Genomic DNA, 25,834 nt, shown 5'->3' with positions numbered 1-25,834 from the left:
CACACATATATATATATATATATATATATATATATATATATATATGTATGTATATAAATATGTACATTATAGATATATAATGTATGCACACACATACGTATACATAGCGTATATCCACTTACCAATGCAAGAGTAAAGATGTAATAACATGTCATCTGATTTGCAGATGTGATTAAGTCATTTATTACTGTTCTATGAAATATTTAGAACTCGATCACGATTTCATTTCTTTTCCAATTTTGCAAGAAATCTTTGTTTCTGGTCTCAGACTTCACTTAAATAAAAAAATAAATAAATCAAATAGAAAAATGTGGGGTACTCTCTCCTTACAAGGCTGGACTACTAAGTTTGGAATGTCTTATCTCACTGCTGCAAATTTCCTTCAATTTCAAAAGCGGCCACACAGAAGAATTCAATGCAGCTTGTGTGGAAGTGACGTTTTTGTCAACAATCTCAAATTGTATGTTACACCAATAGTGTTTTCATAATATGCATCTTTAAGATATTTCTTAGTACATTGTACCATGCTTTAAAGTGCATATCTGTGTTCATGTAGATAAAGCTCCAAAAGCATGGTGTTTTGCAAGCATGGTTGTTCAAGTTGCATACTGGTTCATCATAGTGCTCTCTTAATGGGAATATTTAATTTTCAGTTTTTTTATTAACGATTCTGGATATTTGTAACATACATGTTTGGGTTACCATCTATATTCAAGTTTACATTTCCGTCTACCCTTGACATTTTGTAGTATGAAATAGACAAAATGAGAGAAACTTTCGTTTTGATGTTTCAAACAACCATTTATTGATAAATTCCCGTTGTAAAAATACACTGAAGCCGCCGTCACATGGGCAAAATATTGCGAAGATTTCTCGATCGTAAACTTTGCAATCGTTTGCCAGTGTGACGGCAGCTTGCGAGACAATTTAAAAGTCTGTACTATGATAGAAATTACACATAGAGTAGCTATATGCTTTGAGATCTTTGTATGTAGACAACGGCACCCATGGCACCTATGTTTAAGACGCAGACATCAGCTTTTCACCTAAACACCTTTATCAAACGAATAGACACATTCCAACATATTTTTTTCTTTCTTGAAACTCTTTCACACACAGGAACAAGATAAAAGTTATTTCCAAGATTTCTACCAAGTGCTGTTATTCATTCTCTCATGCTATACCACATTTAAGACTTTCAAGAATATGACTTAACAACACATCTCAGACAGACACTACAAGTAGAAAAATATATATCCCTTATTAAAATGGCAGGCACATATTTAAAGGTACATATCTTTTTTCTTTTAATTATGCATTAGTATAAAAAACTGTGGGAAATTGTCTTGTGTAGCTAACAATAGTATTCTGCCAATTATATAGGCTTGGGTAAATGTGTGTGAATAAATTCAATAAAAATGCTATTGCTGATAAGTTTTCCTGTTCTCTCCAAAACTTAAATACTACTACTATGTATATTTACAACCAAAGTACCTCAATATGTTTATGCATCGTTTCTCTCTTACATAAAAATTTATACATGACAAATATACCAATGAAGTTATCATTATTATCTGAGTTCTTTTCATATTATGTACATCAGAGTCTTGAATGGTAACCCCCATTTTGCATACCTACATTATTCAGTTTTAAATGTTTTCTTTTTTGTTGCTATTTGTGCAAAAACTTTGACCAATGTGAAGAGCAATATAAAGTGACAGAGAGAAATTCAAACGTTTATTTTACACAACAGATTTTTTTCTTTTTACAGGTGAGTGCTCAAAATCCCATAAAAAGGTCCGTTTTTTATTTGTAATGTCATCAGGACTAGTTGTACTGTAGTAAAACTTTCTTCGTATGCAAATTTGAGCTTTCAAAGGGAACTAGCACACCTCTTCCATTTTTATTTTGCTATCTGCTTCAACTAATTTAATTTATCCAATGTTGACTTGTGCATAAGTAACTGTAGTATTCTGTTCATAGCACTGGTTGGAATGTGCTTTATTTTGCGCCATGTTTGCGTTAGGACACGGTCAGAGCTGCAATCATTCTTGTGTCAGACCCTTGTATGCAAGTAAAATGAGGGCTACCATTCCCTGTTGTTATCTACTGAAAATTGTGCCACACTTGCGTAATGTTCATATTTTTCAGTTTTGTTTTTGTGTTTGACGATGTCTACTGTTCAGCACTGATTTCCAATTGCGGTTCCTGGTCCAACTCGGCGCCGAGAGAGAGGGCGGCTTCGCTCTTCGGTCTTCCGTTCGCCTCGCTGCTCGTTGCCGTGCCAGAGTCCGTTGGTTCCATCTCCAAGCCCTCGTTCATATGTCCGTTGTCGGCTCGCTTGGAGTAGCGTCCAGCCTTTCCAGCGGAATGCCGTCGGTGTGTTTTTCGAGATCTTTTATGCTTGGACTGGTAGGACCAGACGATCTGTACAGCGAGGTCAAGAGCAAAAAGTTCAAAGGGTCACAACAATATCGAGTCATATATATAAACATGTGAAGGACATAAACAAAAATGATTCTTGTCACCACGATACCATGTGAATGTAATGTTTTCAACCCCGGAGGTTCTTATCATCATCTTAAAATTTGTCCATATTTCTCTTCTATTTGTAAGTCCGCAACACAGCAAATACAACATAATCAATAAATGGGCGACTTTATGAATACACCATAATTTGAAACGGTGAGGAGCAAAACACTATAAAACAAATTCATTTCTATGTGCACTCAATTAACATTAACACTTGATATCTTTTTAGAGTTATGTTGAAGTGGTCGGATGAGGAGAATAATATGACCAATATGACAACAGAAGTTGGATACGGAAACATGGCTATAATACAGTCTCACCGTCTTTCAACTATGATCCAAAACACTTCTTTTTTATTCATATCTTTCTCTTTTTCATTCATTTACATCTCCCCTTGGTGCATCATTCTTACGGAATATAGATTTTTGGGTTTTTTTTACCTTGTTAATACTTTGAATGAAAAATAAACATGCATGTAGATGTTAATAGGCTGATGGTTCTCCATTGATGAATTACTTCCCTGTGATACAGACTTTGTCACACACGTGTTGCTGTGATATTAAGGCTTGTCTTTTCACAAAGGTGTTTAGCATCACCGTACGGTGCAATAAACATAGTTGCAAAAACAAAAATAAAAGTAAACAAAACGAAACAAAAACAAAAACTCAAACCCTATTGATTGCTTCCTGGTTGTTTCCGTAGCAATTTTTTTCCGGCATTGCAAACTAACAAAACTAGCTAACTTCTTGCATGAAACGGGTCCCAGAGCTTTATCAATCAGTCTTTGAAACGTGAAATATTGCCGTTGTCATATACAGGGTATATAGTCATTAAATTCATTTTAGTTAGCACACGCTAGAAGGACTCTACTTTGATCAACAGGAAACAACTTAATGTATGGCTACTTACATCCAGCAACAAGACAGGTAAAAATGTGTTGGTCTAATGAAATAATGTGATGTAAACTTCACAACTCTTTCCATGCAATGTATTGGGATTCATGTCATACAATTCATCATGCAGCCCAAGGTATGAAACTATTCATTTTCACAGGACTCCTTTCTCATGAAAACAGAAATAAAACAAAACACAGGACACAAAACAAGCTTTTATGAGTTCTTACAGTCGAAACTACAGCAACGTCCGATTCCCATTAAAAACAGAAATTCATTTCACGATTGTAAGTGAAAAAGTGACCGTGAAATATGGGTGTGTGTATGTATATGTATGTACGTATAATGTGCATGTATTTTCGCCTTATCAACCAGGTTTGTGTAATATGAAAATAGGTGTATAGGGAAAATGAATATTGCAAATGTTGTGTATCATAATCAAAATCTAAGAACATGCAAGCAGTTATTCAAATACATTGTATTTGATAGCGCCAATAAAACACATGCACACACACAGGCACACAGAATCACCTCTGAACAAAATAATTATACAACGCTTATGAAACCCTGATTATTGAGCTCGGGTTTTGAGAATACAGCTTGAGTAACAACAAAGATGTTCAACATGCTATTAATATCAGATGAGACGGGGTGAGAAGGAAATAAGTGTGGAGAACATGCGAAGCAGAAAAAGAAAATAAAACCAAAACACAGCGAAACAAAACTTCGAAGCAGGGCGAGGATGATGTTCTTTATGTGAGGGTTTATAACCCCTGGTGGAGGGTTTATAACCCCTGGTGTATGGTTGGTGCGTGTATACTAGTAGTTGGTGCATGCATGATTCAAACCGCCGACAATGGGAATGGGCCCGCTGTCCTTTATATAGTGCGGATAAGAGAGGGGCAGCGTCCAAACATACTCGGGTGCTGCTGCCTCAGCCGCTGCTCCTGTAGCCGACGCCGACGCCTCCTCCTCCTCTTCCTCCACTGTGGAGCCCTGGATCGCCGAGTTGAATCGCTTGGATTCCCGCGGTCTCCGTCTCGACTTGGCGAAGCGAGACTGGAACCGCGACCGGTACTCGAACCGGCCCTTGGGCTGTGCCGGTGCAGCCGGGGCAGGCTGTGTTCGCAGAGAGTTGTAGTTGTAGTAGTGGTAGAAGTAGTAGTATTAGCAGTTGTTGTTGTTGTTGTTGTTTGTTTTTTTGGTGGGGTTGGGGTGCAGATGGTGTGGGAATTCCCCAAACACATATTCCGATTGTTGTTAGTTTTTACCAAAGACCGACAGACATCCAGAAAGACAAAACGACAGACAGAAAGACGAAAGTATATTATTAAGTGGGAGATGATGAATATAAGATAGAAAACGGACTAAAAGCAAGACAGAATGTTAGACTGTGCGAGACAGACAACTAGTAAAAGCTAGTACAATGTATAGTCTTTTGACTACGACTTCAAGTTCTATATCTGACACACTCTATTCTATAGGAAGCACAATTTTTGCTACGTATTGTTGTACATCCCAATATGTCTCGATAACATGCACTGTTCTATGATTTCACACATTAGATAGTCGTCATAGTCCCGGGGCAAATTTGAGTAATAAACACAAGTTTCCGTGTGCCGTACACGGAAATACTGTCTAGGTACTACTACTTGACTTATTGTAGTTCCTTAACCCCGCCAAAACCAAAACGGAGGATTCTTAGCCAAAGGTGTGGTAAAAGGCATGTCAATTTACACCTGTCGCTGTTTTGACTTCATTGTCCTATACTGGTATCATCTTTGAATAACGATATACTTGGAAGTGAAACCGGGAATGTGGTTACACGGCTGGTTAATATTTAATGACATGGCGTCATTTTGACCATTTCCACCGACGATGCGGCAAGCCGTCACTTCAGGTACACATGTAATAGGAAATCTTGGCAATGAACCACGCCTGTCTACGATATCCCATGACGCACGAAGGGGATATCTTCCTTACTTTTTCATCTTTATTTTTCTGTTACACATGACTCGCTCTGTCTTTCACTTTCACATTTTTATACACTAGTACTTGGTCGCCGGAGCTTACTCACCACTCATGGGTACTAGTACTTTAATTTGCATGGTATTTTTTTAAAGACAGTTAAAACGTATTATGATTGTCATACCCTTTCGAAAACCATCCGTACTTACACTGCACTATCAGTATAAATGCCACATTATTAAGAAAAATTGGACATTTTTTCAAACTTCCGTTAGTATCTGACACTAGCCGTAGAATTACATCAAAAGGTGCTGTCTACAAGGGATCGTGGATTAACATCAAGGGTAACAAAGAGGGAGAGAGAGGGAGAGAGAGAGAGGGAGAGAGAGAGAGAGAGAGAGAGAGAGAAAGAGAGAGAGAAATAGACATAATATTAATATATATATGTATATAGCCCACAGCTGCTATCTAGAGTAGGTTGAAAAACGAAGCACTCACCTCTCCACCGTCACCGTTAGCCTTGCCGCTCGTCAGATGCTCGCCGTCCACACCCTGGCCGGGATCGAGCATGAAGGTCTCCTCGAAGTCCTGCAAGGGGTCGACGTTGAAGAAGGTGGCGATCTCCAGTGGGTACAGGTAGTCCATGACGAGCACGATGAAACCGCTGATGACCGAGACCAGACCTGAGAAGACGATCAATGACAATCGTAAGCAAACCAATAGGATTTGTTATAGATTATTATTGTCATATACACGAACTCATCTCGTTGAAAAGACCACGGAGAATCTCGTGAAAAAGACCTAACACACGATCCTTACTGATAATAAGATAAAAATGCAGAACAAAGTGATACAATCATAACTTGCAATTTTTCTTTATGAATCTATTATTATCATCATCATTATCATCATTGTTATTTTTCATTATCATTATCATTGTTATTATTATTATTATTATTATTATTATTATTATTACTACTACTACTACTACTACTACTACTATACTACTACTACTACTACTACTAGGATACTTCTATTATATTCAGCCGTAAAAGAATTCTTTTTTATGATAATGAACGTGTTCGTGTGTGAACATTTATGTATGTGTGGCCATTCCGGACGGGGGAGGGATGTAAAAATACCAACTCATCATAATGATTATGTTGTGGTGTCGGGCATTTCTTTCTTTTCTTTTTTCTTTTCTTTTTCTGGGTGGTGGTGGTGGTGGGGGGTAGCATTCTAGTTACCGGATACGAGGCAAAGCCAGAAAGTCGGTCCCTTGTGGAAGCGGAGGATGTGTTCGTCAGAGAAGGGTATAAAGAGTTCGGAGCCGTAGCGGATGGAGGCATAGAGGACGTTGGCCGTCAGCAGGCTGCCCCCGGTGAGGATGAGGAAATAGGCGCCGTTCCGAATCACCATAAAGAGAAGGATGTTGGCTAGGACCCACAGTGGAAACGCCAGCCTATGTGGGGAAAAAAAAGGGGGGGGGGTTGAAATGAACGAGTGCCCACAATGGTGACGGATATGCTAACAATTTTCACCAGCAAAGTTGGGAACTCGGTATACGGAGTAAAAGTTACGATTTGTTTTGTTTTATTTACAAGGTCATCGATTGTTTTTTATGTCAGAGGCATCGATTCTTTTCTTTATGTGAGAGGCATCGTTACAGAGATGACAGAACTATAGGGTGGTTTTAAAAAGGAGCATGTCTGTAACGCTTTAAATTAGGGGTTTATTCATTATGCCTTCACTTCAATCTGAAAAAAAAAGAAGAAGTTGAATTTGGAATGTTTCTCTACTTTTGCGATCATAGCAAATAAGCATAAGAGTCATTATTTTCAATGAAATTGCGACCCCGAGGCTACTTACCAGACCATGATGTAGGAATAGAAGCCGGCCATGCGGTACGAACGTCCCCATCGGATATCCTCACCGTCCAGAGTGAAATACTCGGCTATCCACAGAACCGGATACGGTTTCCCTGACCACTGAGCTTCCCGGAACTCCCGGTTGATTCGACCAGCTGCCGTCCGAATGTGAGAAAAGCAGAGTGGATCAAAATAATGTCTAGAAATTAATTTTATGGGATAATTGCACCCAGGGAATCATGAAACCCTCAGTACTTGTTCCTAGAGATGTACATTTAAAAAAAACAACAACAATCCGCGTCCAAAAGACTGGTTGGTGAAGGAGAACAACATCTCGCTATTCATAATATCAATGTAATCATACAACGTGATACGTATAGGCCTACTGTGAATTTAGTATGGGATGATGAGGATTCAACTACAACAACTACTACTGCTGCTATTATCATTATTGCTACTACTACTACTACTACTGCTGCTGCTGCTTCTATTACTCTTACTTCTACATGTACTACTATTCTACTGTTACTACTACTACTATCACAACTACTACTACTACTACAACTACTACAATCTACTATCATCAACACTAATTTCATTATTATTATCATCATCACTATTCTGTCATCATCATCATCATCATCATCATCATCAAAATAAACATAATAGCTTACAGAATCGTCCAAAGCCATTTCGTCCCTGGCCTCCGTAGAAATTGAAGCGTTCATTGTAGTTGATTATTTCGTCCGGATACTCTTTGAGGATGCCGTCTGGAGCTGTTGCGATACAAAGGGGGAAAGGGGGGGGGGGGGGAATGGTTACAAACATTTCATTAAATACATATTTTCTGGGAATATAACCACCCCATGCAATTGACGTTTTTCTTTTGTTCTGCTTTTTTGTTATGTTTTTGCTTGATTTGTGTGCGTGTTCGTGTATGCGTGTGTGTGTGACGTTTTCTTCTTTTGTATTGAAGGGGGCGTTCTCATCTGGATATCTTATCTGAAAGTGTTGAAATAAGAGAGCTAGCTATCCAGATATACTGTACAATTATACATTTTTCTTCCTATCCACATGTTTTGGCGTGTGACTGATTGCATTGGAACTGGATTACAACTGAATACAATTACTTGATTGAATGATCGATTGGACGGGATTGGACCAACTATTGACTGATTGAGAGATTTGATTACATGAGTGAGGCCCGTCTGATAAATCGATTGAAGGATGTTCAATTGATTGATTAAACTGGATTTGAATATACTGAATAAGATCATATTGGTTTATTGATTGATAGATAGATAGATAGATAGATTGATTGACTGATTGACTGACTGATTGATTGATTGATTGATTGATTGATTGATTGATTGATTGATTGATTGATTGATCGATCGATCGATCGATTGATTGGTTGATTGGTTGATTGATTGATTTAGTGATTGAGTGAGTCAGTGATTGATTGAGATTGATTAATCGATTGATTAACATGCAAAACGTGGCATGCTGAACTTGAACAGAACCTAAAAGTATCGAAATTGTTGCTGCTTTCTCTCATCCCTCTCTGATAACATTCTCTCCCTATATACCCCCCCCCCCTCTCTCTCTCTCTCTACTGACGCCCCTGATGGGCTGACGTTCACCTCTGAGAGTGATGTTGACGCTGTTGAGTCCGATCTTGACCTCGATGTCGGCGTGCTCGATTTCCTCGGTCGAGAAGGCCTTGTAAAAGGTGGTGACGTCGTGCAGTTCGGCCTTTTCCCACTCCTGGCCCCACAGGGACACTGTTGGCGAGGGACAAAAGTTACCAAGGGGCATTGATATATGGGCATCATCTTATACCAGACTACTGTACTATGGTTATTTACAGGCTGCATGGGACTTGGAATGAATGTGGTGGCTCGAGTTGACGCACTTTTCCAAACAGAACGACGAAAATTGAATATACTTGCACTTATTGTAGGGCCTTTACTCTTATTGTTATTATTATTATTATTATTATTATTATTATTATTATCATTATTATCATCATCATTATGAATATTATTATTATTATTATTATTATTATTATTATTATCATTATCATTATCATTATAACCATTATTATTATCATTAACATTATCATCATCATTGTCATTTTATCAGCGAAACTATTATTTTCTCCTTCAACTACAAACAGATAATTTATCAAAATACCGATAACAAACATCGAAATAGATCCTTGTATTATATTGATGGCAACAGATGAACATGTAGAAACAGATCGCGATAGTCAAGCCTTGCAAACCACAAACGCTGTTGAGATCAAAACGATACTACATGTTGTACTGTTGCTCAAATAATACAAGTTGCTGCTCCAAAACTGTCCTTGCTGTAGCTAACACAAACACTAAAATATGTGTGGCGTAAGGATACTGAATGCACCTCTATCATATACCACGTGATGTGTGGATATACAATTGTACGTAACACTAAATAACATGCTTTAAAAACAAGCATACATTTCACTAGCGCTTCTCTCTTATTTTTTTTTACTCCCGCACGTACGCAATTTGCTAACACACAATTCAAGGACAACCCAACCTTACATCTTATCATGACCACTACGTTGTTTCATGCATTATGGACCGATTGACTAATTGAAACTGTCAGCCCTGCGCCTGATAGTGCTTTTTAATAGTACTGAAATAATAATGTAAAAAATGAAATAGAGTTCATCATAAGATGGCATTCCATTTAATGTTTTAAACTGTGTGACCCTCATCCACAATATACCCATTTAAGGCATTGTTGTGTATACTATCTTATTAAAATCAGTTCCTGTTAACATGAGTGAAGTTCGTCTCTTGCAGACTTCAAGTACTTGAGTAATGACTGCAAGAATCCCTAATAGACATGCGACAAGATTTCTTCCGGGTAGTTATCCTAGTTCTCGGCGAGGTCAATTCGGCAAGAGAGATTCGTGCAGTCTGCGAGAGGAGCTCAGAAGCGTCCGACAATGCCAAAATATTCAATATAAGATACTAAGTGCACAATCACGAGCAAAACAGTGTATTGTCAAATAACAAAAACAATCTTTATTCGAAGCTTGTTTTCATACTCTGTGTGCGTGTATATGTGTGTGTATGTGTGTGTGTGTGTGTGTGTGTGTGCGTGTGTGTGTTACATTTCAAGTTCCAAGGAAAACATCATATCAACTTGCGAAACGTCTTCTGACAAGAGAATCACTATGTGCAGCTCCGGCCATTCGTAAAACATTGGAGGCTTGTTAGAAAGACTAAAGAATAAGTGACTGAGATATACTTCATTGGTCACGTAACAGAGCTCTTCCTTTTCAAGTATCTTGTCACAAACTGCAATTGTACAGTGTATAAAGTGTCAACGGCATTTCGGACAGAAGCGGTCCTAAATGGGTTAAAAGTTTTGATTAATATGACATAGGTTCAACTTTGCGACTTTACCAGTGTCACACTATCTTTTCGGGTGCAACTTTGCACCTTTCAGACCAGTTAGCACCTTCAAAGGTGCAACTTGGAACCTTTCTGGTCTGAAAGGTGCAAAATTGCACCAGTAAAGGTGCTCCCATCCAATGCGGCAAAAAGGTGAACGTTAAACCCATTTTTCTTAGCGTACAACTATTCTTTCAGAGAAAACGGGAAGAACTCACGAGGAGTACTCGTACTATGTTCTTCTCTATCCTCTGCTTAATAGCAGGAATGTATAGCACACTTATAAGAGCATATTCAATACTCAAGTTTGATCTTTGTTTTTATGCTCGTTCTGCATCTTGGCCATAACCATCATGTCTGCTTTGGACGGGTCAACGATACTACCCTGGATGTAAACACAGATTACATTCCATTCCGTCCGTGCGTTTGTTTCGCTCAGATGATCAGTTTGAAACGAAGTGAATTGAAATGCCTTGAAGTCAGATATGAATTCAACTGTGATTTCAACATTTAATTGAAATACTTATTTGAATAATGAGTAAACTAATAACGATTCGCACTTTGAAAACTTTTGACACAGTGATAATCAAAGCTTAGTGAATACTACCACCTTGCAAGCAAGAAAACTTACACATGATTCCAGCTCCGATGAACAGACTTATGGTGATTCTGATGAGACTGTAGCATCTCTGAAAATGAAAACAAAACACGAAAACCGACATCGTGTAAGTATCATGCAAACACACGCTTGATTACAGTCAAAACACTTAAAAACCATTATTGTAAGCAGATAAAGGAAAGCAGCAGGGAAATGTAGGCAAAGACATGGTTTTTACAAGCTTCCGAACTGAATAAAAAAAAAGGAAAGATTCACATCATACACTGCTAACGCTAATCATGTTCTACTCCATTCACATGCCTAAAGCATCGCAACACTCATAATCCAGTTTGCATGGACCATTTGTTGTTATTATGGGCCATTTTCGGAGCAATCTTTCTATGATGGAAAACAACAACCCAGGGAAGAGAACAAATAGTGTCCAACCTGGACACTAGAGAGTTGGTTGCAACAATAGCAGTGGGAAGATGTGATCATTTTTGGCACTCTTATTTTTTCTTTTTATGGTTTAAGTCTCGGTGTGTGTTCACACCGATGTCACACGTGAAAATTAAAAACCTTTTTAATCAAAGGTTGTTCTATATGCAATTTGAACACTTTTCTTAACAGGGAGTCTACTACTGCCACAACACTTAATCTTGTGCTTAAGAATGGAGTCGCATCTTTATGCATGCCACGTCTTAGTTTCATTTTCTTTTATTTTCTTTTCTTTTCGAGACCATAGTTTCGATGCCAAGTTTAGGCACCCCTTTTGCAACGAGGAAATGAGCACGCATTCAGTTACCTATAAGTTTCAGAATTGTGTTCGATATGATGTTCACTCATACGTTGTTGGTGTTAATAGCAGGAGGGTTCCCATCCCGTCCGCATCAAAGATATATACTTTGAGGTTTCATTTAGTGTTAAATGAAATAGAAATATCAATGATTAAATTTTCTGTCAATTCTAAGAGAAGAAGGAAAACGTTGGTTGCTTAAAGACAGATATTTCACTAATTTTCTTGGATCACCACAAACTTAAGATATTTGGACAATTCATCAGTTCAGTAATATCTCACAACATTATACCATCAGAAGGTCATATCTGCAAACAATTTTCAACGGGTCAGCACTGTAAATAGTCCTTGAATATTTCTCGTATAATCTCGTAGTTAACGGGTTAAAACAAAAATATATCAATCTGCTTCAGAAACATCTTTGTGATCTTCTCATCTTACGTTCCTCTTTGTTTTTTTTTTCTTTTTCTAAAGTAATTTGATACTTAACGGTCTTATATTTCACAAATACACCTTGCCTCAGTTTACATTCGAACTTGGTTTAGCTATTACGCTTGGCGGGAAAACAATTAACTTTTGTTCTGTCCACTTACGTTGTAGTGTTATCTGACTCAGATACAAAAACACGCGTTCTCGAGAGTATTTGAAATTCACACCGATCCTGCATGATTCCACTCTATACCATCCTAAGATTTATTTTTTTTTTTAACCCGGCAGTTGCCTTTCATCGCGGAAGCTTTCTTCTTACTCAGGCTATTATAATATTACACAAAGTTATTTTACGTGCTACTTACATGGTATGAATTTCCCTCCTTTCCAATGATCGACAGTTTGAGGTTGCTGGTTTTTACTATTCTCGAAAATATTTCGAAATATTTGGACGGTAATTGTGAAATAGGTTCGAATCGAAAGCAACGCCGATAGAGCAAACTGATTTCTTATTTTCAACCATCTCATTTCCCATGCAACCCTATCGGCCTCACTTCACTGATATCAAACTACAGTGTATATGGTGCTTGATTTGAAGAAAGATGGAATGACAGTATCAGGTGATACGAATGAAGTTTAATCCTTTTAAAGCTACAAAAAGGAGTTATTATTTCTCTCTTATTCCAGATTTGTGTGATTGTTGTTTGAGTAAAACAATTTTTACAACTGGACTTCGATTTTGATAAAACTGTTACAATCGTTTCCTCTGGGATCATTCTCTCAACTAATAATTGCACAAAAGGTTATACCAACTCTTTACCAAGCTGACAAAAGGGTTATTCATGGTAAATGAGATATACCTTCTAGGACACAAACGTCACGCGGCAAAGGTCGACAAGACCTGAGCCCTGTTTCATCAAGCTGTTCGTAAAGTTACGAACAACTTAAGAACGACTGATGATCATTTCGGATGTGCCATACTTATCAGACTTTCCATGATTCAGCACAAGAACTGATCATCAGTCGTTCTGAAGTCGTTCGTAACTTTGCGAACAGCATTATGAAACACCCCCTGGTTGTTCAGCTTACATCATGTGTCAAACGGATGAAATATCTTTTATCTTTAAGGTCGGAGAAATTCTCCTCCGCATTTGTCCACTTGTTCCGTAAATAGTAACACGCAGTATTATTTTGACACCAAAGATCCGGTTAATGTACCGTTGGTGTATTATAATTATATATCAACCTCGGATGTAACCTTTTCTTTTTTTCAAAGCCAGACACAAAAGTCGGCATTCAACACTGTCGAAATTTGATGTGCACGTTCTCAAATATGAATATGAAATCCGAATAATGTGGAAGTGAGTTAAATAATCGCGGTTCATATTTTGGAGTGGAGGTTTTAATATGACGCACACAGAAAAAAAAAATCTTTCTCTCTCTCTCTAGCATGTGTTTAACCTATATTCTTTAAATAGTAAGCCACACACTTTCGTTCATTGTTTAATTCGATACGTCATGAAAGCGTGTTACTTCTACTTCTAAGAAACAAGTAACGACTGTGAATTTGTTTTCACTGTGTGTGTAATAACAAGTCCCCTAATTTTAGCAGTCTTCCGTGCGTGTTCTTGTTTTCGTTGGCGTGCGTATCGCATGTGAAAACAACAATTAAGAGCAGTCATGCCGTGCTGTGAGTGAAAAAAAAAATATCACGGAATGATGAAAAGAAATTAGACTCTCTTCCGATGGAGTGAAACAATGCCACATTTTTACGGCCAAGACTCGGAGAATGACCAGGATAATCTTTCGATACATTTTGTACTACTTTGACCGCACAGGCGGAAAAGATCTGTTGTTGAATGCATAAGGCGCCAAGTGTGGGGAACTTGTTCATCCGATAGAAACACCACATCTTTAAATATGTTTTGAGGAGAAGCGCAAATCAAAGATCACACAAGGTGATATGATTTTCCTTTAATCTTCAAAGTCTCAGAAACCGCATTTCCAGGATTAGGCGCTGAACTTTTTTTTAAGTTGTCATTCTTATGCTTTTCATTATTAGAGAATTCCTTAAAACACAATTGTAAATTGTCATTCAGTTGTGCCCTATCTTTGTTTTGTTGTTGTTGTTGTTGTTGTTGTTTGTACATTTGTTTTTTGCCTACACCATTAGGCATTTGTTTCAAACTTATCAAAACCCTGAAACGAATGTGGCCAGGTCCATTCAAAGGGACATTCTAGATAATTAATACAATTTCGCATCATGTATAGTCAATGACTAATTGTGCCAAGTATAGATTTGTGGGATATACTATGTGGTCCATGAGCAGATAAACCCCCAAACAATGAAATACTCTGAAAAACCCCAAACATAAAACACCGAACAAGGATGATGACATAGGAGGCTCTCATATTTCATAAATGTAGCAATGTAATTCCATTACATTGTAATTTGCTTATAACAACTACACCTGTGTAGAATTCATGCATGGTTTTTCCTCTTTGTTCTCCCTCCTTGAGCGCCAAACCATGCCTTCTTATGTAAAGCTGCCATGTCATTATCCTTGTTAGTTGTATTGGTATGGATTCTTAAAACATTCTCAATCATTCTTCATCTCAATCACCATATTATATTCTGAAATACAGCACCCATGCAGTATAACCAATTTATAGATGTTCGAACGCAAAAGTCTTAAAATCTGGAGGTCTCCTTTAATCTTCCTCCGAATAATATGTGTCGCCAATCTTAAAATAACGAAATTATGAGTTCTGCGGCAAAATTTTCCCGCAGGACTAGATGGCTAATGGCATGTATAAAATGCGTTAATACAGATGCACAAAAACAGACGCATTAACGTATTTGTCTGTACTGATGGACACATTTATACGCTTGTCTTCCATCATAATATTATCTCGAGACATCACGACCGTCTCGTTGGCTGAATAATGTGCTTTCAAAGTACATGCATCAGGACTTTATTGAAGAAAAAAAAATGAATACGACACAATACAAGGAATCTGTTTAATGTTGGCTGAAGTCATTAAATGCGTATCTATGCTGTGAGACAATGTAGTGATGACGTTAATCGCAGCACCAAGTTAGAGCTAATTAAACTTGGTTGTCTTTCGTGTTGTCATTTTGAGTAGCAAACTGGATGCAACGTCTTACTATACATGTACAATGCTTGTGGATTTTCTCAATGGAAGATCAATGCGCAATGCAGTAGAGTCATTCTTAACCTTCATCTGTAAATTCCAGTGTGTAAGAAAGCTGCGTAGTGAAAGTGAGCTAGGTTTCAATGAAAATAGACTCTAATTGTGCTATTGCTAATGTGTTTGCACTCCTAATATTATGGCTTTGAGACACACTTTGGCTTACTGTAGAATTCACAGCGGGGAATTTGTATTTCAGTCTTCTTTACAATAAGACAAGAAGTGAAACAGACTTCAGTAAAAACGTACGCCAGTCAATCACAACATGTACGAGAGTCATACAGTTTGTCTTAAAGGTGGAAGGCATGTAAGAGCTTTGGATCCACAGTACAGGTTGCGATCAGACTTGTAAACCAAATAGATCAATGTAATACAATTCCAAATGGCCCTAGATGAACCAGTATGATACATCTATCAAAACGATTGTTTGTCTATAATGTGGCAGCTTCTCTTTTTCGGATAAGAACTATGCTTACCCTACACTATAGGCCTGCTCAAATGGCATATAAAAGGAAATATAACCGTTTCATCGCATTTCCTCATAGATGAGATACACTGTATATAACATGCCCAATACTTTTGGATGAGGATGATTTTTCTAATCAATTTGTTGAGACGATCCCTTGAAAATAACGGCACTTCTCGAGTATGTCTACAGCTTCCTATATCAACACATACACACACAACTGATTCTCGGAATGACGGTTTTTCTATACAAATAATACCGATTTTTCCTTTTTTAAATTCATATCAACTTCGCTAAATTGCCTTCAGTAATAACAGAAACAGAGGCTGACATAATTGTGGGACTTTTTTCTTCTAAAGATACCTTTTCCCGGAGTTATACACAAACATTGAGCTTGAAGTTCCCTTGAGGGTGGCTCCACATCCTACAAGCTTTGTTCCTCAGTTGTATATGCATACATTTTTTGTAAAGTAATTTTTATCTTAAAGGTACTGTTTACAATCCGGAGTGATTTAAAAAAAAAATCAAGATATCACATTTGATGCATAATGTGCAGGTCAGTTGTATTACAAAACATCCTATCATGTACAAATTTTGCAATAAAGAGTAAAATGTATAGGGCCTAAAGGAGATATCACTATTTTTCTCAATAAACCATAACGGTAGAAGGTTTAGTCTAGAAACATTTTTGTTTTAAATATTGTTTAAATTTTGTATATTTAACAAAACTTTAACATTGATTATACTGATTCAAAATTTTACATTGGTTGTTTCTTTCCCTGGCTCACATTTCAGAACTATTTTAAGGACTAAAGCTTAATTTTTCATCTGCATATGGTAAATAAAACTGACTTCAGAGAATGATACAAAAATTTACATTTTATCTTTGTTGATGTGTACTTTAAAGAAGCTGTTCAATATGAACTCTGCATGTTTAGAAGGTTTACTGCTTATATAGAGATGAGTTGAATGGAAAAGACGCTTTTGAGGAGACCATATGTACCTCGATTCTTCTTCTTCTTCTTTCAATAAAGTACAGGCCACCTTGTGGTGTATCAGCGAACAAAAGTCCTATAGGGCTTTTGTTCTTTGAATTGCGGTACCCCCTATGGTCTCCTCAAAAAGGAAGTTGAAAAGAGTATGCCCGCACAGTATATCAACTCTGTTACCGTTATCATAACCTTAACTCGTATAGGATCAACTTTATAGGGGGTACACATTGAACCCTTGCCATGTTTTAAACATACTTTTGTAACAAAATCACAAAATATGATATTATTGGATACTAGTATTGTATATACAGATATGTATGTTTTACCTAGAGAAGATTAAGTATGCAACTAATTTGCATGCTTATCACCAGCTGTACCAGATGCGCATTTTCATCTATACAAATGTAACTTTCCTGGAAAGTTGACTCTCAGCGGTGATGCTAATATTTGCATTTTTGAGCACTACTTTACATACTTGACGATTGTCATGTGCCAACGGTGAGCATAGTCGTAAACTTCCTATCAGAACTTTCGATTTTCATTTCATACGTCAAGACTTTGAATAAATTCATCGCGTTGTAAATATGTCTACAAAGTGTTTCCATTAACTTCTAAAGATATTTTGGTAATTTAACAGCCATTTCATGCAGCTTAGCTTGCCAATTATTGATGAATGCAGCATACTCATATTAGAGGAACGGTATGGTTTCTAACTTTACCTCAAAGTTACATTAGAAACATCAAACATACTCGCAGACAACACGAACAGGCCCCATTCAAACGGGAATGAATGTATGGGGTTATGCGGAACAACTCACCAAGAATTCTACCCCCCCCCCCCTTCCACACACACACAATGGAGGGGACACATGCCTTCAGTTATGTTCATGTTGTTGTTTTGATGTCGTTATCGTTTATTGATCTCTTCCAGTCTGTTGAAATATGAAAAAATCTCCGCCATATCGTTTACCAGACATCGTAATACAACTGCACTTTTAAGCCGATTTTCCCTGGTGTTTGTTTTTCTTTAATTCTTACACAATTACGAATTCTGACATAATTTACAGTCCATCTTCCATTTTTTGCTTTGCCTTTGAATCTATGTTGTCAGTAAAACTAAATCTAACGATTACACGTTTTAGCCATGCAATGTTCAAGGGTCTAGACTATAAGTTTACAATTCCTTTTCTACTTTCGACCCAATAGGAGGTAGACTAGAATATGATGAATACGGATTATTTCACGAGACAGAGACAAAATGTGCATGAATACTCACTTGCACTCCTCGAATTCCAGGGATGATGACCAAGAATGAGAAGAAGACGATGACGAAGGCGAAGATGAACCCGATCTCGAGCACGTCTGCAGTGACAGCTGTCTTGTTTGAGGGGTAGTAGGTAGGCAACCCCTGCACTCGCAACGCCGTGTAGGCATTCCCCATCTTGGTGGTAGTATCTCTCACCCCAAGAGAGAGAAGCGTATGGGTTCACAATTTACAAAATGTACCGACAGTCGAATAAAATGGTGGCGCAAATTCGGCGCTCCAGTACCAATGCCCGAAGACCAAACCCTAGTTACATCAATGCTGTGCTTTCATGCGGGGTTGCAAAGGGCCTAGAAGTCATGGGGAAAGCAAAACGAGCGAAAAGTTGTTGTGTGGCATCAGAGGGCTGAACAATCCTGGTCCTTATTTGCATAAAATTTCTTACAATTTGCATATCGGTGACAACTGAAGAGCTCTGGTGCGTCCATCCGTGCGACGCCAAGGTATCTCTTCTATTGTACTGCTGTACCCCACGTAAAATCTGCGGTGTTCGAACGGGGAATGCAGGGGAATGCAAGGGTGCTTGCCTCTTTGCCCAATTGCGTCGATAACGTGACCTCAAACGGTGCCCCGAGTCACGTAAACGCCACATCGTGATCACCTGAGTGACAGCCACTGCCGATTTGATATGCAAATGTTTCGTTTCGAACGAACAGGAGAGTTTCCGCCCACTCTTCTCTGCGTGTGTGTTTGTTTGTGTGTGCATTGTGTGTGTGTGTGTGTGTGTGTGTTTGCGATGTGGAGGGGGGGGGGGGGGGTGTAATTGTTGCCGGAACTACTTTCGGTCTTCCTTTTATAAAACCTGGCACGATGTGACACGTAACTCGGGGCATTTTATTTTAAAAGAAAAAGAAGAGAGAGAGAGAAAAAAAAAAGCAAAGCAAAAGGGAGAAGATAAAACTGTATCACATCCTGGTTCATTGCTAAATCATGGACCAAATCAGATATGACACGCGAATCATTAAAACTTAAGGGTGGCGTGGATATAATTGTGAATGATTATCATGTCAAAAATAGCATGCAGAAAGCCACAATTAATTCTTCTTTACATAGCCAGGATTGCCTAAGTTGGTTTGTTTAGTTTGGTTTAGTTTAATTTTTTTTTTCTAATCTGCTGCACAGTCTTCCTTTAAACTTATAGAGATATCTGGGTTTTTTTTCTGTACGTTTTGTGAAAAAGTCTAACTGTTAATTGTTTTTGTTTGTTTGTTTGTTTTTACGTTGTGGATACATTCCGATAATTTAGTACCCACTGCTGGTACGTGCATCCGTTTGGAACTTGCACTGTACGAAACTAGCGGACGCTTTCGCACAAATACTAACCCCTGTATCGTATTTGTCACTTCACTTAGCACAAATTCATCCTATTGACCATTTAAAGGACAAGAAGGGCACAATGTGCCCCTGCCATACTTTCATTTGCCACTCATACGCCTTTTACCCAATTTCTGGTCAACCAAATTTGGTAACTTTCCCAACTGTTGTTGCAAACATTTTGATGTATAATTTAGCTATGTCTGATATTGCCTGTTATCGTGACAACCTGTAGTACTGTAAACTGAAAACTATGTCCGCCAGATTTTGCATGTTTTCTGTTCCAATTTCAGTTAACCATAATAATAATAATGCATAAAACGGGATTTCCTTGGCTATAATTTGCTGAAGGACACAAAATGTAAATTATAATGGTCGAGGATTACCCTGTAATTGTCTTCCTATCATTTTCTTTATTTCAATATTACAGGAATCTAACAATAGATAGGATAAAAATAATTGAAAATGCAGCATTTTCTGTACACCAGCTTTATATTTTGTGTCATTTTCGCATAAGATTTGCCTGCAGTTTCTTTTTTTATCATAATCATCAACCTTCATACTCAAAATCTCAATATCATGGAAATATGAAATGTGATACCAGTATATGTGTCGATGGCAAACAGTCACATATATTTCTTAATATTGTGATGAATAGCGCCCCATGTGTTGACCTTGAGAGATTCCGACCATAACAAATATGGAAAGTTGACTTGCCTTTCCTTTGTGGCAAATATAAAGATGATTGATATGAAATAAAACCTGTCTACTGGGGATACATGACGAAAAAGCATGAATTTAGCATATGTATTTTTCTATATTTTGGTAAATAGTACCCTCAATGGGTGACTTTGTAAAATTTCCAATTTTGGGTCATGTAGAGTATGAGTTGCTCTACCAATGTGCCAAATATAACGGTGATGCATCATTATGATAAAGAAGTTAAATAGGGGGGACGATGTGCCCTCCTCCTCCCCCCCCCCCCCCCCCCCCACCGCAGGCTCCTCCTTGGGCCTGGAAGGGGTCGAAATAGCTTGGGCTTTATAGGGTTAAAATGAATGTTACCGTCTCTCCAGGGATACGTATTCATGTTTGCCCTAAATTAAGCATGGTCGTTGTATGAGAGTGCATAACTGCGATTAGTTATCATGGTATAAACAATAGTTGATTTCACGTTAGGTGCTAGTGCTTGTGTTTGTGTAATCTCAGTTCAATTCAAATCAATTGAATTGAATTGAACTGAGATTACACAAACTCTCAACTGTAGCATCCTCGATAACCCGCAATAAATTCAAATTTAACCGGTTTAATTGTCATCAAAATTATTTACGTAGTTCCGGTAGCTACATGTATATACACGTGAGTGTTTAGGCGCAGTGCTGTAAGTTGTCTGGTGAACCATAGCCTCGCTATTCTCGTTGGATAGTATACGTGCTTCTGTTTTTCCCCATATATTGTCTGACACCAGCCCCAGGGGATTATCAATTTTGTAATTTCAAGTTTGGTGTTTGTGAAAATGGCAGGAGGATGATTACAAAAAATACCTTGAAATCAACAAAGCGCAACTGTCGTATGACACGCAAATTTCAAGTTTTGTTTTTGTTTGGTTTGGTTTTGTTTCCTATTGTTCTTGAAAGCAAAGGTCGTGACAGTGCCTCACATTCCAGTAAATCAACCAAAAAATCCTCTTTGGGAACCTGCTCAAATGACGTCATCAAAAACGGCTTCCTAAAAGCGACATTTCACCCTAACTCTTTTCACGTATATAACATAATTCTAGACTTGGAAATTGTGCGTTAAAGAAAAAAACTATTGATATTACCTACAGTGCTTATACCTGAATTACCAACGGTGGAACCAGTAAGTCATGGACTTGTTGAGGGCCATTCAATGTTTTATCGCACATTTTATTGATACAACTTCCGAGAAAGCTTTCGCCTTCGGGTTATAATACACATGTATGCACATTTGCCCCTGAGAAGGCACTAGAATGTTATTACGACAAGAAAATACTCCTGGAGCAGCAAAAAAATCAATGGAAACTGCAATGTTTTTGTGAGTACGTGACCTAGGAGTGTATGCTAAATGTTTACCATACCTGTGTTTATTACATGACATGAGATGAGATGAGATGACATGACACATGACATTACATGACATTACATTACATTACATTGCATTACATTACATTACATTACATTACATTACTTTATATTACATTGCATTACATTGCATACATTACATTGCATTACATTGCATTACATTACATTACATTACATTACATTACATTACATTGCATTACATTACATTACATTACATTACATTACATTACATTACATTACATTGCATTACATTGCATTACATTACATTACATTACGTTACATTACATTACAATACATTACATTACATTACATTACATTACATTACATTGCATTACATTACAGTATACATTACATTGTATTACATTACATTACATTACATTACATTGCATTACATTACATTACATTATATTACATTGCATTACATTACATTACATTACATTACGTTACATTACATTACAATACATTACATTACATTACATTACATTGCATTACATTACAGTATACATTACATTGTATTACATTACATTACATTACATTACATTACATTGCATTACATTACATTACATTATATTACATTGCATTACATTGCATTACATTACATTACATTACATTACATTACGTTACATTACATTACATTACATTGCATTACATTACATTACATTGCATTACATTACATTACATTACATTACATTACATTACATTAAGATAACATATAATTTTGGTTAATGATTGTCTCTTTTCAATCTCTATTGTCTTCATTCATCTGCATTCTGCACCCACACCTGCCAGTGCACTGCACCTACCTGATCACTTAATTTCCTCCAAGCACCAAGAGAGCTGTGTCACCGGATAGTCTTTTCATCAGGCCCCATCCATTTCAAGCTTAATCGCTCACGATGGCGGTCTCCTGCATTCAGTTATCTCTGTTATACACGGAAGATTACTGATATCTTATTTCATGTTTCTAGGTTATTATATACGTATATATACTCACTGCAATTACTTATGTGTATCTATTTGTGTGGGGCAATAACCCCGGACCCTTCCCCTGGCCCTAATCCTAATCCTAATCCTGAACCTAATCCTAACCCTAACCCTAACCCAAACTACAACCCTAAACCTAACCCTAATCTTTACTCTAACCTTACCACTAACCAGTGTTTAGCCGGGGGTAATTGCCCTCTGGGTGTAATTGCCCGGATACGGTGTAATGTTATAATAGATTATTATTGTTTTGAATCACTATATACACTTGTTATCCTTTGTCCTTGTGCTTTTGAAATTTGTATTCAATTTGTATTTGATTAAATGCGGAAATAAATCAAATCAAATCAAATCAAATCATATACGAGGAGTTCTGTTGCTTGCATTGTAATCATGTGCCAATTCATGGAGAGCTATCTAAATCGTAGTTACATTCATGGTTTTTGCCATAATGACATTGTGATAAGGAAAAAAAACAGTAAAAAAAATGTTCTAGATAAACAACCGAAAACATACAGTGGTAAGTTCTATACGTATGTAGACATTATTATAGGATGAATTCAACATGTGATTTCCAAGTCACGTTCATGTCATATTTGTATCGTTTCCATTACAACAGCTGCGTACAATATGAGCAAGCCCTCCCTCCCGCCCCATAACCAATGATAATAATTGTTATAGTAGTAATTATAGTAATAGTAATAGTTAGTAATGATAATGATAATAATAATGATGATAATAATAATGATAATGATAATTATAATAATAACGACAATAACAATAATGATAATAACAATTACTACTATTACTATTGGCAGTTGTGCCCAGATTGAGTTTTTTAACCTTATTTTCATTTCAAAGTACGAGTCTCATGATCTAATAAGCCTCTTTATTGTATGTTCATTAAAAAGTATGAGTCTCGACAACATTCATTCATTCATTCATTCATTCATTCATTTATTTTTCATTTCCAACAGAAACATATGCATGTATGACAGAAATCGAATACAAGTACATACACTGTAGAATGATTTCATCATAATACAAAATAAAGGATAAGTTTCCAGAAAATTTGTAAGTATACGAAAATGTTAGAAATGGGGAGGAATGTTAAAAAGCTAGGCTTGTAGGATGCATTCCCTCCACACGTAATACAAGGGGAAATTATATGATTGATGGGCTGATATACATTGAAAATGGATGAAACAAAGAAACTAAGACAAAAAGACCTATAACTAACCTAACTAATCCGAAACAAAAACCCTGAACAAATCCCTATACACTAAGTCGCTCTCATGCCGGAAGAGAGAGGAAAGAAAGAGAGACAGAGAGGGAGAGAGAAAGAGAGGGAGTGTGTGTGTGTGTGTGTGTGTGTGTGTGTGTGAGGGAGAGAGGGAGAGAGAGAAACTTATTACGTGGAGTGAAGATAAAAGGCAAAAAAAAAAATAGAAGAAGACGAGAGGTAGTGGATGGATGGAGCCGCTTAGCTGTGATTTCAACAGAATATACGGGTGGATTTTACACTTTTTTGCAACCAATAAAGAATCAACACAATTTTTCAATTTCATGAGATTAATATACAAAATATCAATTTTCATAATGATATTTAGATAAACTCTTATAACTGTTCAAAATATTTTTCTTCAGATTACTCTTAAAAGAACTTAAACTTGGGGATGCCCTTTAACTGTTAGAAAGGCTGTTCCAATATTTAGGTCCAGCAAATGTAAATATAGATTGTGTGAACATAGTTCTAGTTAAAGGCAGATGGAATTCATCAGAGTGACGAGTCGGATATTTATGGAACGAGCGGTTTCTCGCAAACATGCTGGTGAAAACAGTCGGCAACAAATTATTAGAGAGTTTATACATAAATTGGCCAAGACAATAATAATAAATATCGGTTAACTTTAGATTTTGTTTCAGAGAATACAACATCGGTGTGAGCTCTCCAACATTGCAGATACGAAATAAAATAGACTTCGTTGAATTTGCTCAGATTACTTCATGTAATCGACAGAGCTGAATAAATTATGCTTTGTACTGTAGAACCATTCCATCAAAATGTTACGTAAAATCAGCTCATTACATTATTTTGATCACAATGATTGCTGAATATAAACAACCCTATACTGTTCTTCAAAACAGTGAAGGGTTCAAGGCTGAAAGTAACTGATTTCGCATCTTGTGATTGATATGAAATTTCCATGCTTTGATTTTTTTAAAACCATTATGGTTAATGCTATGTATGGCATTTTCTAACAAGTACATTAATTCTCAGCGATTTCATTAAAATTGTACCAATTAGGCATTACACAGTAATAATTACAAATTTCAACCATTTTTGTTACAGCTCGAACGTCAGGAAACTCGCAGGAACTTTATACCCGACGCTAGTATCCGCCTTCGCATAGGCTGCAGTCCCCGGTCGGTTATCCACATCGAGGAATTGCATATTATTGTAGGGAATTTTGTACTCTGGGGGATTAAAAATGCACGTGCTTAGGAATATATCTGGTAGAGGATAGGATATTGTAAAGCATTTAGTTTACTTGTGTTTGTTTTTGCTATTATTCTATACCGGAAAGAATACTTTTGGTGTGATTGTACGAACCGGGAGCAGATAATCCCATGTTTCACCGACTGAGACTATAAATAAAAAGGTCGGATGGCACGAATTTTATTTTATACCATAATCCACTGTGTTGAGTATTTCATTGCTGTCGTGTTTCCCGAAGCTCTTTGACAATGATGCTATCTATTTTGTATAATTTCGCAATGATTGTTGCCTTTTCCTTTATTTAGTTACATTGAATACCTTTCCTTTTCATGTATTTTTTTTGTTTGTTTTTACATAACTAAGCAGCTAGTCCTTTTGCCTGGAAAAATATAGCATCCGTTTGGCA

The 25,834-nt window shown here is 37.1% G+C and overlaps 1 protein-coding gene across 2 annotated transcripts; it reads right to left on the bottom strand.

Annotated features, from left to right (window-relative positions):
- Positions 1-775: 775 nt before the first annotated feature.
- Positions 776-18,903, bottom strand: LOC139731902 (dual oxidase maturation factor 1-like). 2 transcript variants are annotated; one of them, XM_071642775.1, is made up of 9 exons: positions 18,481-18,903; positions 11,342-11,399; positions 8,905-9,045; positions 7,936-8,037; positions 7,263-7,416; positions 6,641-6,855; positions 5,892-6,076; positions 4,345-4,544; positions 776-2,427 (listed from the first exon to the last, which is right to left on the bottom strand). In XM_071642775.1, exons 1-9 carry the CDS (start codon positions 18,643-18,645, stop codon positions 2,319-2,321), a joined length of 1,329 nt encoding a protein of 442 aa, XP_071498876.1. In that variant the 5' UTR covers positions 18,646-18,903; the 3' UTR covers positions 776-2,318. The 2 variants fall into 2 exon arrangements, with proteins under 2 accessions (XP_071498876.1, XP_071498877.1); XM_071642776.1 differs by lacking the exon at positions 4,345-4,544 and having other exon boundaries at positions 18,481-18,895.
- Between the last annotated feature and the right edge of the window lie 6,931 nt (positions 18,904-25,834).

The sequence above is a fragment of the Diadema antillarum genome, unplaced genomic scaffold (genome assembly GCF_040938485.1).
Source record: "Diadema antillarum isolate AM-2024a unplaced genomic scaffold, OU_Dant_1.0 seq00000386_RagTag, whole genome shotgun sequence".
Taxonomy (NCBI): Eukaryota; Metazoa; Echinodermata; class Echinoidea; order Diadematoida; family Diadematidae; genus Diadema; species Diadema antillarum.
The sequence above is the reverse complement of the archived record's forward strand: the minus strand, read 5'-3'. Positions and strand labels throughout refer to the sequence as shown.

Excerpts from the sequence above, each read along its gene's own strand:
- LOC139731902 (XM_071642775.1), bottom strand. The coding sequence starts at position 18,645 with ATGGGGAATGCCTACACGGCGTTGCGAGTGCAGGGGTTGCCTACCTAC. Across the intron at positions 11,400-18,480 it reads CTGGAATTCGAGGAGTGCAA|AGATGCTACAGTCTCATCAG; the intron begins GTGAGTATTCAT and ends TTTCATTTTCAG. Across the intron at positions 8,038-8,904 it reads CGTCAACATCACTCTCAGAG|CTCCAGACGGCATCCTCAAA; the intron begins GTGAACGTCAGC and ends GTATCGCAACAG.